This window comes from Dunckerocampus dactyliophorus, chromosome 21, assembly GCF_027744805.1.
Source record: "Dunckerocampus dactyliophorus isolate RoL2022-P2 chromosome 21, RoL_Ddac_1.1, whole genome shotgun sequence".
NCBI classification, from domain to species: domain Eukaryota; kingdom Metazoa; phylum Chordata; class Actinopteri; order Syngnathiformes; family Syngnathidae; genus Dunckerocampus; species Dunckerocampus dactyliophorus.
In genome coordinates this window covers 4,056,313-4,071,043 of record NC_072839.1, presented here as the reverse complement: position 1 = coordinate 4,071,043, position 14,731 = coordinate 4,056,313, and the positions used below count along the sequence as shown (strand labels likewise).

Here is a 14,731-nt window from a genome sequence, read left to right as displayed (position 1 = left end):
TTCTTGATGGTATCTGCTATCTATTAGTGCATGCTTGAAAAGAAAGAAAGTGAAACTAGACAGCTAATATGGGAAGTTTTGTTGATTCCATGCCTTTTTAAAATCCTCCCAAGGGAATATTTCGAGGCTTTTCTCAACAACTACAAGACAGTTCTTGTTGAAGGTGTGAATATCCAGCCCACCTTGGACCCTTCACAGCTCGTCAACAACACAAAACCTACAAATGGTGTTGAATGCCGCCCCAATCTACCAAGCTATACTCATATGCAAAGCAGTGAGGGTTTTTTTTTTTTTATTTTGGAGAAGGATACTGTTGGTCCTCAGCTTGCCAACGGGGTTTCTGCTAATCCAACTTGTTTTCACTGTCTTGCTGGGAAGCAAGTTTGCACATTAGCACTCCGTTAAGTGGGACAAAAGATGTGCATTCCCGAAACTCTCACACTTTTTGGGGAGGGGGTGACGTCCTGCACAGTTAGCAAAAACCCCATCATAATTTAAAATGTTTCATCTGCTGTCCCCTTGTACCTAACTGCACATATTTAAAATCACACAAATGTGTCACTGTTTTAGTTGTTTGTATATTAGAGGCTACTTTTGTATATTGATTGTAAGAAATTGTGGATTGCATGCAAGCTTCAATTGAAATGACTCATTGCACCCCCCCACACCCATTTCTCCAGTGTCACTTCATTCAAGATTGGGGTTTAAATGGTAGATAAAAACTGTGATTGCCTGCATGGTGGGGTTTGTGCGTAAAGTTACCAAATCCAAGTGCGCATGACTGCGTAAAATGTGCAGTTAATATGATCATAAAAGTTATTTCCAGGTTTAACTGTCCTATATGCAAGACCCTCCCCAACCCGGCCAGCCCCCCCGCGGCGATCAGTCATTCCCCCCTCAGATAACGCGTCATTCTCTTCTCGATTACGCAGCGGGATTTACATGAAACTGTTAATTGTTTGCTCTTCAAATAGACCCAGCCTGGAGCCAACAGTCTGCCACAAGTTAAGGACCGACTCTTTGACCGCCCTCCCCCTCTATATCTGCCCCTCTCCAGCCGTCCTCCTGTCCCCAACGCGCGGTGACCCCATCAGCATGACAAAGCACCGGCCGGGGCGCAGCCTCATGGCACCACCCGCCCTGGGAGACCATCACCTTGACTTGGCCGGCTGTCCCCCAATCAGCCACGTAGCACGGATCTCTCCAGGCCCGCATTGGAGCCACCAGTACCAGGCTCAGATGGTCCCCCAGCACCCGCCGTTGAGCTTCCATAAGGCGGCTGCAGCAGCTCACCCGGAGGAGCACCTCAGTGGAACTTTGATGGATAAACTTCTCGAACCCGAGGCGTCATACGGAAATGCGCACCAAGGAGCGTGCAGCGGTGACCAGGAGACGACCGGTGCTAGAGGTGGAAAGAAGAAGAAGAACTACCAGCGGTACCCCAAACCACCATATTCATACCTTGCAATGATCGCCATGGTGATTCAAAGGTCGCCAGAGAAGAAGCTGACTTTATCCGAGGTAAGAATAATACCGTAATAATGTTTGGATGTGTTTTACGCATGGCACTGTGAGCTTTACCACATTAGAAGTACACGATTCTTACAGTTAAATGACATTTAAGCATTTAACACTTACTTATGGGGCATGTAATGTAGCAAACGTGTACTTTAACTTGCTAAAGATGGCATATATTGTATTGTTATAATTGGACATGTTGGACTAAAACATGTACTTGCCAAAAGCTTGTATTTAGGAAGGCAATAATTACCGTTTGGGTGACATAATACAAGGACAGTTGAATTTGCTAAAAATGGTAGTACACTTTGAAGAAAGGTTCTAACTAGAGATCTACTTTACTTGCTAAAAATGTCATTTATTGTCGATATTTGGCATTTAAGGCAGAAAAAGTGAAGTTCTAATTTGAAATGTTGAACTAAAACAACATCTAATCGCCAACAAGTTGTATTTAGGTCATCAATACTTACTGTACGGGTGATAGAGAAAATGTCTTTAGCATTTGCTTAAATCTGGTATATATTGTCAATATTTACTATTTGAGGTAAAGTTATAGCCTAATTACAAATGTATCCCAAAAATGGTATATATTGTCAATAGGGCTATAAAGTGAGGTTATAATGAAAAATGTTGAAGTAATGTAACATCTACTGGCCAAAAAGTACTTTTTAGGAAGTCAATATGTAGGGGAGAATATAGGAAATGTCTTTTTGATTTAAAAAAACAGTTTGTATTGTCAGTTTTGAGGTCAGGTTCCAACTAAAAATGTACTTCTACGTGCCAACAATGGTATTTATCGTCAATAATTGCCAATTAATGGATATTAAGTGAGGTTATAATTAGAAATGTCGGACTAAAACAACATCCGCTTGCCCGAAGTCAATATTTACTTGCTAAAAATGGTAGTTTGATGTAAAGTTCTAACTAGAAATGTACTACTTGACAAGTATGGCACATATTGTCAATAATTGCTATTTAAGGGACTTATGGGGAGGTTTTAATTAGAAATGTTTGGGCTAAAATAACATCTACTTGACAAGAAGTTGTATTAAGGATGCTTATATTTACTATATTGAAGATATACCATAGGGCATGTCTATTTGTCAATATTTACAGCTTGAGGTATTGCTATCATTAGAAATGCTCAAATAAACCAATTGCTAGCCAACACGATCGTATATTGCCTGTAGTTACTATTTGATGGAAATAAAGTGTGGTCATAATTAGTTTGTATTGTCACAATTTACTATTCCAGTGAAAATGGCATCCATATGAAATAACTATGCTCCAAAAAGTCAATCACTAGTGACTTGATGGGGGATATAATATAAGAAATGTCAAAGTATTTGAGATTTATTTAGACTATTTGGTGACAAGAAACAGCAAACTTGTTGACACTCGAGTGACTGCCAGTCATGCAATTCTTGTCTTGGCTGTGATAAGCTGCACTGAAAGCAGATGCTGATATGCATCAGGAGTATGATAAGATACGCTACAGTATTACAGTACACAGGCCTTTACATGTTTTTCATTGGAAATTGGCACCCAATTATTCATTTGTTGAAAAAAAAATGTTGTACTTACATGTTTTGTTGTTGTTTGCAGATTCTGAAGGAGATCAGCACCCTCTTTCCCTTCTTTAAGGGCAACTACAAAGGCTGGAGGGATTCCGTGCGACACAACCTGTCTTCCTATGACTGTTTTGTCAAGGTTTGTATGTTAACATGATCAGTAAGGGAGTGGAGTGCATTTGCTACTTTTGCGCATAAAAAAGGGCTTTCACAAAGAAGTGGTGCAGAAGTGCACCGCATCATGCCGGGATGAAGTGTCTTGTCGGCACACATGCGGAGTAAAGCCTGAAAATGATTCATACCCTGGCCAAATTTTCAAGTAAAGACGTGCTAGAGATGTTCATAAAAACATGGGATTAAAAAAAAAAAACAACAATCCAAATTTGTTCATACTTGATTAAAAATGCTCAAATGTTATGGTACAAGTCCTACTGGTGGTACAGAGACTATCTAGTGATCCCTCGTTTATCGCGGTTAACTGGTTCCAGGCCCGACCACGATAAGCGAATTTCTGCAACGTAGGATTTCTTATTTAAAAATGGAGTGTTTTCGTAGTTACAGCCTAAAAAACCTGTTTACGACCTTCTAAATACAATTAGAGCCCTCTAGACATGAAACAAGACCCCATAGTCACCTTAACACTTGTATTACCCAACATAGAAGACTTTAGAGAAAATAAGACATAAATAAGACTAGTGTGTGCTAGTGTGTGTTGCTGTAAATGGGGTCAGGTGATGGGGGAGCTGAGTTGGGGGCACACAGGAAGTCGGCGGTTCAGCGTCGACGTACGGCCGCAACAGTAGCCTTTGTTATTGTGCCTGTTGTGAGATCATTCAAACCTACAGTCGAGCCTTGATGTCCCTGTGGTGATCAAGTCTGGTGCTTGTGTGTCTCACCCAACATGCCACTAACATTACTGACACCTAGTGACCAGTGTAGAATACTGCACATCATCACATCTTTGAAAGAGTCTTCTGAATGCCTTACATTTACATTTTTATGCTTGAAAGTGCTTACAAATATTTAAACTTGCTTAAATATGCATATTTTTTGACTAATCATAGGCCGCCTTCAACCACGAAAACAGCACAATTTATTCATATATTTTTGAAAAACTGTGAGCCAAGCCGTGAAATTCGAAGCGGTGAGGGACGGCTGTATTAGTGAGAACTTTGACTTGATTGTAACCTCAAACCAGTTTCAAGCTTCAATTGTTACTAAATGTGGAAATGCAGCCTAACTGGGCTTTCAGGTCCACATATTCATTAGCCAGCCACCTTTCCACCCACAGGTGTTAAAAGACCCGGGCAAGCCCCAAGGCAAAGGGAACTTCTGGGCCGTGGAGCTGAGCCGCGTTCCCCTGGAGCTCCTGAAGAGGCAGAACACGGCGGTGTCGCGCCAGGATGAGACCATCTTCGCTCAGGATCTGGCCCCTTACATCCTGCAGGGACACAAGCCAGAAGCTGATCCGCCACCCCCGCCGCCCAACCCCATGACCACCCTCCCTCCTTCTAGTAACCTCTCCCCACCCCATGAGGACTTGTTCCGACCCAAGCTGGACTCATCCTTCGCTATCGACTCTTTGCTGCACAGCTTTCGCCCCACCAGTGGCTCGGGGGAGGTGGACATGGGTATGAGAGACTGTTGGGTGGAGGCCGAGCACCCCAGGCTGTCGCCCCCACCGCGGCCCCGCTACGCCTCATCTGCACGCAGTGCTTCTGCCAGCTCGGCTAGCCCCGCCTCCACCTCATCCTCTTCCTCTGAGGAGGAATGGAAAAGGGTGTCCCAACACGGGAAGCGTCTCCCCCCCGACGGGGAAGCAGGGTCAGACGATTATGAGGACTACAAACCACCGCTACACAAATCAGCACGGCGGGATGCCGCCGCCCCCCCTTGGGAGCTGCCCACCTCCTACGCCAAATACGCCCCACCCAACGCCGTCGCCCCGCCAAGCATGCGCTTCAACGGGGGTCCTCTCATGCCCCTACATGGCGGACTCCCTCTTTACGCCTATGGCAACTCTCACATGGCTCCAGGTCACTTTCTGGGCCACGCTTACTGGCCCATTCTCCCCAGTGGGCGGGTGTCCGTGCAAGCCCCGCCTCTCATTATGGACTTGGACAACATGCTGCAGTCTGTGCCGCCAAATAAGAGCGTGTTTGACGTGCTCATGGCAACCAATCAGAACTCCCATCACCAGCCAGCCAGTCAGTACACCATGCAGAATGGGGCGCCCCTAAACCGGTACCCTCAGTACTGACCCCACTGCGATACCGCCTCCTTGAAACTGTCACTTTAATTCATATGCATGCAAACCCCGATGGCAGCTCAAAAGCAGAAACTACCTCAACTTGTACAACCGAACGGATCTACCTCAATCCTCCAATGAAATATTGGCAGATGACCACATGATACTTGATGATAAACCCCAGTGCAATACATGATATGTTATGTGTGTGAAGCAAGTGAATGTACTGCATGCTACCTCATGTTTTAAACTGTGACGTGTCTCCTGTGGACTTTGGACTGCACGTTCATTTGCACTCTCTTTAACTCATTATGATCGTCCAGATTATAAACGTCTTACCTGCGTTACCAGGTCCATTTTTTTTGTTTTTCAAAATATATTCCTTTAGCCTTGAGGTTTGTATTGTGTGTTTTTATGTAGACTTTGACCTGGTGTCTAAAGAATGTCTTGGTGCTGAACAGGGTCTGTAATAAAATGCCGTTGGACTCCATAGTTTTTACTGTTGACATTTACAGTCTTGACCCCAAGTTACAGTATATATTGTATCACGGGTGTCCACACATTTTCCACCGAGGACCACAGACCGAATAATGAACGGATCCAAGGGCAACTTCGATATTTTGTAAAGCTATGCTAACGAGTTACAGTATATAGATTTTTTTAAAACTGCATCTCAGCTTTGCGATACAGGTGAAAAGCCTATTATTAGCATCAACTTGGGTCTTTGCCGTTCTCCCCATTTTTGCTGTTTTTACAAATATTTAAACTTTCTTCTTAAATAATCTTCGGACATTTTGGTCTCCCAATACTATGACTTTATTCCCATAATATTTTGGCTTTATTCCCATAATATCGTACCGCCCCCCCCCCCAACCTAATTTTCCAAAAATTACAACTTTATTTTATTATGTTTATCATAATATAACGACTTAACAAAATGATGTATTATTTTCTTTAATATTTCAACTCTATGCTACTAAAATGAAATTTTTCAGCATTTTTTCTCTTAATATGTTGACTTTTTTAGTCGTAAAATTACAGCAGTTTTTCCCCCCCATTTGTGCTCATTTCCAACTATTTCAACTTTCTTATTGTACATTTTCTTAGAATTTGGACTTTCTTCTGGCAACATTATTTTTTCCTCAACCTATTTTTCCAAAAACTACAACTTTTTCTTGTTTCTTTTTAAAATATTGAAACTTCATGCTCCTAAAATGACATTTTTGTCAATACATTATTCTCATAATAATTTTTTAACGTTAGACTATGACTTTTTTCCTCTTAACATTTTCCGATTTTAATGTTTTTTTTAGTTTTCTTGTTAAATTATATTTTGAGAATGTGCTGCGGGTGAATAAAAAAAAAAAAAAACAGCCGCGGGCCACAAATGGCCCCTGTGCCACACCTTGGACATCCCTGGTTATATACGGTAGTATAAAATAAATGGACATTATTTTTCCCCTTGGAATACATGCAAACCAACAGGTTAGCGCCAGAGCTTTTCTTCCTGTCACTCACACAGGGAAAAATGCAGTCACAACAAAGCGGTTGGGCAAGTCAGCAAAGAGACGAGGCGTTACGTTGTCTGCATCTAAACATTTCTTTATAAAATTCTATTTCTTTTTTAATGTAATTCTACCAGTTATTTCATTGATGTTGAAAATAGACACCACTGCGGTTTTGTCACCTTGGATTAAAAAGTAGTTCAAGAAGCAGGTTTTGACGGCTCTTAATTCGGGTCTTTACGGTAATTAAAGAACTTGATTTGTTGTATTTTTTTGTGGTCTTGGACTTTTGTCTTAAAGTTCTAAAAAAGCAGGTTTCCAAAAAAGATGGATCGTCTTATATTCAGGCCGATATGGTCATTCAACAGCTTCATTTGTTGGTTTTTTTTGTAAACTGACATCTTGTCTTAGGTTGGTTTGTTGGGTTTTTGCCAGAGATTTTGTCATAAAATGTATAAAAAAAAAGAGGTTTTGAAAAAGAAGGATCGTCTTATATTTGGGACATTATGGTAATTTACGAACTACATTTGTTGGATTTTTGTTTGGGGTTTTGCCTGAAAAGTTTTCAAAAAACAGGATTTTGGGGGAAAAAAAAAGTATTGTCTTATATTCAGGACAATATAGTAATTTAAGAGCTTCATTTGTAGTGGGGGTTTTTTGTTTTAAATTTTGTCTCAAAAATAGTTTGTGTTGGGTCAATATGGTCATTTAAGAACTACATTTGTTGGATTTTTGTTTGGGGTTTTGCCTGAAAAGTTTTCAAAAAACAGGATTTGGGGGGGCTTTTTTGTCTTAAATTTTGTCTCAAAAATAGTTTGTCGTATATTGGATCAATATGGTCATTTACGAACTTGATCTGTTCTAGTTCTTGAGGTTTTGGACTTGGTCTTTAAAAAAGTTCTAAACAAGCAGGTTTTCAAAAAGAAGGATTGTCTTATATTCAGGGTCAATATGGTCGTTTAAAAGCTTCATTTGTTGTGGGGTTTTTTGTCTTAAAATGTGTTTTTGAGAAAACAGGTTTTGAAAAGGGGCTGTCTTAAATTCGGGTCAGTATGCTAATATATGGCATTTCATTTGTTGAATTATGTTTGTCTTTGATTTTGTCTTAAAAATAGCAGGTTGTGAGCAAGAGGGAGCGTCTTATATTGGGGTCAATATTCATTTCTCCATAAATTGCAACTTTTTACTTGAAAATATTTGTTATTGTGGTTTGTCTGGCACTATGAAGCTTCTTTATGCTCGGCATTTGGTCATAATTCAGATGAAGGAAAATCTCTCCATCTTATTTTTATTGCACTTTCTACCACAGTTTGATGAACTACCATTGTTGCTATTTCATGTCCTAAATTGGTCTTGTTAAATGGTCATACTCTGGAAAGCTTGGCACTGATAAAGAAACTATCCTTGATCAACCGTCCACGGGCTCCCAGTTGGAATTTGCAGCTCGCGCAAAGACAAACCATCTGATTTACATCCACAATCCAAGCAGCCGTCGACCCCCTGCTGCTTCCTCCGCAGTGGTCGCTATCTCTTTATCAGCGCTCTCCGCATGCCTGCATTCCCTCACCCTGCGTCCTCCCTCGTCACCCCCCGAAGGGAGGGAGGGAGGGAGGGAGGAGGGGAACAAGACTTGGCGCGCCCCCTCCCAGAAAACAAAGCATACACGGCACGGCGTCATTCAAACGTACCACGTTGGGCTCGGTTGCTGTAAATTGGACAGCTTTTTAAATTCAACTCTCCAAAAAGCTTAACTTATACCGACACAATTTGGTGTCCCACGACAACATTTTTTCCCTGAAAAAGTTTCATTTTAATAATAAAATTGAGGCGGGGTGACTCTACGAAGGTGCACAATTTGGGGCTGATCCAATTTAGCATTGTGATATCAAAGATATCAGTACAACCTTCCTATAAATTCCTCCACTTGCTCTGTCACACTCCCTCCTGCGCCATGCGGTACTCAAAAACGCTGCCTCTCTCGGGGAACGTCTCGTCCAAGCGCCTGCGTTTTGTCTGCGGCCTTCCGTTGGCTTCCTCCTCCTTCCCGTAACCCCCTCCTCCCGGGGTGTGGAGGCAGAACATGTCCTGTAGGGTGAAATGAGCCCAGGGGACGTCCACAATTCACTTCTTATGTCTTTCATTGTATTGAAAAATCCAGATGGAGAACTTACCCCGGCTTGAAGGCTGACACTGGTCTTGGCGCCCAGATTGAGGATTGTGCCATCAGCTCTGTGAAGCTGGTTCAGTCCCGCGGCACCGTCTTCACCCCCTGACCGGCACATTTATGTGAAATAGTCACGTGAGTAAGAAAACATGCGATGGGTTTACCGTTGAGGCCGTAGGGACGAGTGGAACGCCTCTCACACAGCACAGACAGAACGACTTCGTCCCGAAACAAGAGCTTCCTAATGACGCCGTCGCCTCCACGGTGTTTCCCTGCACCTCCTGACGCGGGTCGCAAGGAGAACTGCTCCAAAACCACCGGGTACCTAACAGGGATACATCACCCATTGTTGCTTCATCTCGTCTAGAAGCGATTGAGGCAAAATGAGGTGCAGTACTTGGCTGCAACCAGCAGAGGTGCTGTTGATTCAGCAGTCAAACACACTGCCCAAGTATTTCCTGACATCTAAAATGAATGAATAAATCCTAAAATATCAATTCATGAAATCAAATTATATTAAATGATTAATACTAAAGGAAAAAGAAAAAAAAGAAAAAAAAAAAAGGGAAAAAAAGAAAAAAAAAACAAAGGGAAAAAAAGAAAAAAAAGAAGAAAAAATACTACTGAATACAATTATTTATTTTATTCAGAAGACATGATTAAATGCTCATCCTTCACGCCTAAAGAGGAGATAAAAATGTATATTACTGGACATACCCTCATGTTTTTTATGACATCGAAAATTAATGAATAGAAAAGTGTTAATTAAATAAAAATAATGAAATTATTAACAATGAATAAAAATTTGTTGTATTTATTCAGAAAATATGGTTAAATACCCAGAGAGGAGATGAAATGAATTAACGGGAAAATAATAATAAAATATTAAATAGTTAAATAAAATTCATTAATTCAATTATGAATTAAAAAAATACAAATACATTAACATATTTATTCAGAAAAGGTGAAATGCTCATTCTTCAAACAAGTATTACTGCACATATCCCGGAGTATTTTCTGTCATCTGAAATTAATAAATAATATTAATACAATATAAAATATTTGAATGATTAATTAAACATTATAAATTTAATATACAATTATTGTATTAATCAAGTATTAATTATATTCTGTCATCTGAAATTAATAAATAAATAAATTTGATAATATTTAACTCATTAATTAAACATTATAAATTTAATATACAATTATTGTATTAATCAAGTATTAATTATACAACTATAAATTATGATGCATTAATTAAATTACTGATAATAATTGATAAGGTGTTTGTTTATTACAAATTTAATATACAATTATTGTATTAATCAAGTATTAATTATATTCTGTCATCTGAAATTAATAAATAAATAAATTTGATAATATTTAAATCATTAATTATTATTATTATTAATCAAGTCTTAATCATACAACTATAAATTATGATACATTACTGATAATTGATAAGGTGTTTATTGTACATATATAAAGGGCAGATGACAACCAAATATGACTGCACATATTCCAAAGTATTATCTAAAATGAATCAACAATAACAATGAATGAAATACAAATTAATTCAAACATTATGAATGCATTTTTGATATTTAACGTGTTGAAATGCTCATCCTTCGCGCCACAAAGAGGAGACGAGAAGCAAACATGACAGGACATGTCCCCAAGAGGACTCCTTTCTCGTCATGCCTTACCTCTTCTCCAGAATCTCGGGGTCAGTGATACGAGTGTTGGTCATGTGACTGTGAACGCCGCTTCTCCCACTCCAGCCTGGCCCCGCCCCAGCACCACCGGCGACGGTCTCGTAGTAACCGACCTTGTCGCTGCCGAATGAAACGTTGTTCATGCACCCCTGGGGACGACCAAGACATTTTCATCGGGCGGTGAAATGAAGGTCACTTTAAAATATATACTGTATATATGATGCTCACCTGAGAGGCGGCGCAGACCTCAAACGCCTTGAAAATGACGTCGACAACTCTCTGGGATGTGAGCACATTGCCGCCAACCACGGCCGCATTGCGGGACGGCTGGAGGATGGAGCCTGGGGGGATGACCACTTTGATGGGTGCAAGACAGCCCTGAGCAACAACAAACATGAAACGCGTGTTCCACTCGTGCAACTCACGTCCCGCACAGAGGGAAGGCAGCCGACCTGATTGAGGGGGATGTCCTGTCCCACCATGCAGCGGAGGCAGTAGATGAGGGCAGACAGGGTGATTGCTCGTGGGGCGTTGCAGTTTCCCCAAACTTCTGTGCCTGTCCCAGTGAAGTCAAACAGTGCAGTGCCCTGTAGCAGCCAACACATCATCTGCTTACAGGACACTTTTTAAGTATAAAACAGTAAACACTTGGCAAGTGGGGTCAGTGTGGGCATGAGCCAACCAAAACAACAATGGCGGACTACAACGTCGTAAGGCCTTTTTTCCAGGAGATGATCACCTTTTCCTCGTTAATCTGAACCCGCAGTCGGATTGGAGTGCCATCATCCATGAAATCCTCCGACTCCACCTCCAAGGAGCCTGTCTGTTGCCGTCGACGACGTGCAAAGTCTCTCAGCATGTCCCTCACTGCCAGCTCTGCGTTGCTCTATAACACACACACACACACACACACACACACACACACACACACACACACACACACACGCACACACACGAGCCGGTGTCAGTACTGCTCCAAAAGTAGCGAGGATGTGTTGTGTCGGTCGTTGCTACCTGGATGTAGCCCATGTAGGCCTGAACCACAGCTAGCCCATAGCAGTCAATCAACTCCCCCACCAGCTGGCTGCCTCTCTGATTGGCTGCAACCTGAGCCCGCAGGTCTGACAGGTTGTCGTGGAGATTCCGAGTCCCGGAGGAGTCGGGGTATTGGGCCGGAGCCATCAGGGCCTCCGTTACAGCTGATAAGAGAACAGGGAGGAGGAGGCCAATGAAGAATTGTTATAAATGTGTTATGAATAAAGTTTTAGCCTCACAATCTCCTGTTACCAACAGGGTCTCGCCTCCACAAGAGTAAAGCGTGTTAATGCATTGGCTTGAATGATACACCAGCCTCTAGCTAAGTGACAGCGGTGCTCAAACCAGTCAACAGGCTGCTTGCTCAACCCAGTCGAGCAAGCTGCCATGCTATCCATTAGCATGCTAGCATTGTTAACACGCTCAAGTTAGCATCTTAGCCATTTTTTACAGTACAAACTTACATACAGACCAATCACTATCATGCTGGGTGTTAGCATGCTAACAGATAGCATGTTAGCATTGCTAGGATGTTAACATTATCACATTAGCTTTTTTGCTACACAATTATTTCATGTTAGGAAGCATGCCAAAAGTTAGCATTGCTAGCATGTTAGCGTTTAAGCCATTTTCCTAGGTATAAACTTGCATAGACTGAGTTATCAGGTTAAGGGTTAGCATGCTAATGGCTAGCATTGCTAGAATGTTAATATTAGCAGGTTAGGCTTTTTTGCCATTTTGAAAGGTATACATTTACATAGACAGGTTGTGTGTTGGGTGTTAGCATGCTAGCATTGTTAAAATGCTAGCATTGGTATTTTAGCCATTTTCTCAGGTATTACCTTACACAGACACATAGCATGTTAGCATAAGCTTTCATGCGAGGTGTGAGTATCCCATCTTTATCACACTGCTGGCACTTTCAGCCATGATCAATGCAAAAAGCAGAAAGTTCTGGCGTTTGTCAAAGGTATCAACTTACATAGACAGTGTTTTTAATGTTAGGTGTTACCTTGCTAAAATGATCATGTTAGCATTTTTAACCACTTTCACAGTTATAAACTCATGTACACTGTCTTATCATGCTAAGTGTTCTCATATTAGCATTGTTAGCATTTGAGCAATTTACTCAGTTATGAACTGACACAGACACTTAGCGCTATCATGCTAAGAGTTAGCATGCCAGCAGGGTTTGGGCACCGGGTTCTACGGATAGCGCAGCATTGCAGTTCAGCATTCAGAGTCTTGACTTTATTCTTGTAAATTTACTGCTGATTTTGCAATTTTTACTTTTGGTTTCTTTAAAAAAAAAAAGATTTTTTTTTTGTATTCTTGTTAAATGATATTTTTAGAATGTGCCATAGTCCAACAAAAAAAGCAGGCCCAGGCCTGGTATGAACAACAACAAGAAATGTCACTCAAAACTCTTATTCTCATATTAAAATGGATTATAAAGTCATTTTAATGGCTTTAAAATGGATTATAAAGCCATTTGAAATACCCGTAATCATTACGTTTGGCTGAAATTGAACTGTAGCATTCTGTACTTCCGTTATTAACCAACACTATATTATCTAAAACACTATTATACGTATAGAATATTATAGATTATGAATGAAATGCTTTCAAAAAGGCCTCATTTACTTATCTTACCCTCTTCTTGAAAGACGCCACCTGTGACCAACTTGAAGGAAACGAAGACGGCGCCCTCCTGCTGCAGAGAGGTGGAGTGCGGAGGCATAGATCCAGGAGTGATGCCTCCGATGTCTGCATGGTGCCCCCTGCTGGCTACAAAGAACACTGGCCCCTTGACACCTTTTCTGAACACCTGCGAGTCAAACGGGGAGTTAGCGGCGGCCATGGAGAGCAAGCTGAAGATTCCAGTGAGCGCGGACTGACTGGCGTGATGACCGTGAGGTCGGGCAGGTGGCTTCCGCCTGCACACGGGTGGTTGCTCAGAATCACATCCCCTTCTTGTAGATTTCCCTCCAGTGATCTGATCTAAACGGAAAAGGAGGAGTGAGTGTTTGAGGTTGCCCGAGCACTGCGCCGCACGAGGCTCCCACACCTGGTACTGGACAGTCTCCTGCATGGCGCCCAAGTGGACCGGGATGTGGGGTGCGTTGGACACCAGACCACCATCTGGTCCAAACACAGCGCAGGAGAAATCCAGACGCTCCTTGATGTTGGTGGAGATGGAGGTTCTTTGGAGGACTCTGCCCATCTGCTCTACAGAACCGCAAAGTTGGACCAGAAGCACTCAGGATTTGAGTCCTTGGAGGTCTTTCCAAATGCTAACCTGCGATGCTCATGAAGCGGTGGGAGAAGATGGAGAGCTGCACGGTGTTCAGCTCTGTTCCCACTGCACAGTGGGGGTCTGAGCCCACAGTCACGCATACGTCGCCCCCGTCTGTCAGGCAAGCCTCACAGCAGGGCTCCACCAGGATGGTGCTGAGGGTGGGGGTGAGAAGTTTGTAAACAAACAAGTCACGAGTCATAACAAGTACTTGTTTCAAAGCTGTGGTTCAAAAGTTAAGAGGATCGTTTCAGTGACGGCAAGAGCGAGTGCTCCTCTCGCTACTAGACAATCTTTGACTTTTTTCCCTCCGGCTGTAGCGTTGTGCGGTACCACTGATATCGTTTACGATCTGCTACCGAGTAAAATACAGGCTGGAATTGACGATACCGAAGCGATACCTTGTGCAAATTCACCTAAAGTGTCTGGTAAACTTTAACACGTAGAGTGTTTCAGAACATAACATACACAATACACACAGATAACACATTTTATTCATTTATTCATCTAAATAAATGATTACATAATTTAAGTCATGTATTTATTTTAAACGCTCTAGTACAGGGGTGTCCAAACTTTTTCCAGCGAGGGCCACATACTGAAAGAATGAAAGGATGATAGTTTGGAAAGCAACACAGAGATATGCTAAGAAGCTACTGTACATGTAGCCGCATTT

General features: G+C 41.8%; 2 protein-coding genes across 4 annotated transcripts in view; one reads left to right on the top strand and one right to left on the bottom strand.

Annotated features, from left to right (window-relative positions):
* foxh1 (forkhead box H1) overlaps nucleotides 1-5,349 on the top strand; it is an 8,766-nt gene extending 3,417 nt beyond the window's left edge. Inside the window, exons 2-4 of the mRNA XM_054766379.1 lie at nucleotides 975-1,521; nucleotides 3,124-3,228; nucleotides 4,381-5,349. Coding sequence (XP_054622354.1) covers nucleotides 975-1,521; nucleotides 3,124-3,228; nucleotides 4,381-5,349 — 1,621 coding nt within the window. The remainder of the gene's footprint in view (nucleotides 1-974; nucleotides 1,522-3,123; nucleotides 3,229-4,380) is intronic.
* Nucleotides 4,662-14,731, bottom strand: part of oplah (5-oxoprolinase, ATP-hydrolysing) — a 23,636-nt gene continuing 13,566 nt past the window's right edge. For 2 of the 3 annotated variants that reach the window (XM_054766213.1, XM_054766215.1), the window contains exons 17-28: nucleotides 14,059-14,210; nucleotides 13,828-13,988; nucleotides 13,659-13,760; nucleotides 13,413-13,587; nucleotides 11,739-11,923; nucleotides 11,464-11,610; nucleotides 11,177-11,311; nucleotides 10,953-11,102; nucleotides 10,716-10,873; nucleotides 9,171-9,331; nucleotides 9,014-9,111; nucleotides 4,662-8,927 (exon numbers count right to left, since the gene is read on the bottom strand). In XM_054766213.1, the coding sequence (XP_054622188.1) occupies nucleotides 8,775-8,927; nucleotides 9,014-9,111; nucleotides 9,171-9,331; nucleotides 10,716-10,873; nucleotides 10,953-11,102; nucleotides 11,177-11,311; nucleotides 11,464-11,610; nucleotides 11,739-11,923; nucleotides 13,413-13,587; nucleotides 13,659-13,760; nucleotides 13,828-13,988; nucleotides 14,059-14,210 (1,777 nt within the window). In that variant the 3' untranslated portion in view covers nucleotides 4,662-8,774. Of the gene's footprint in view, nucleotides 8,928-9,013; nucleotides 9,112-9,170; nucleotides 9,332-10,715; nucleotides 10,874-10,952; nucleotides 11,103-11,176; nucleotides 11,312-11,463; nucleotides 11,611-11,738; nucleotides 11,924-13,412; nucleotides 13,588-13,658; nucleotides 13,761-13,827; nucleotides 13,989-14,058; nucleotides 14,211-14,731 lie in introns of those variants that run through there. The other variant, XM_054766216.1, reaches the window with a different exon arrangement.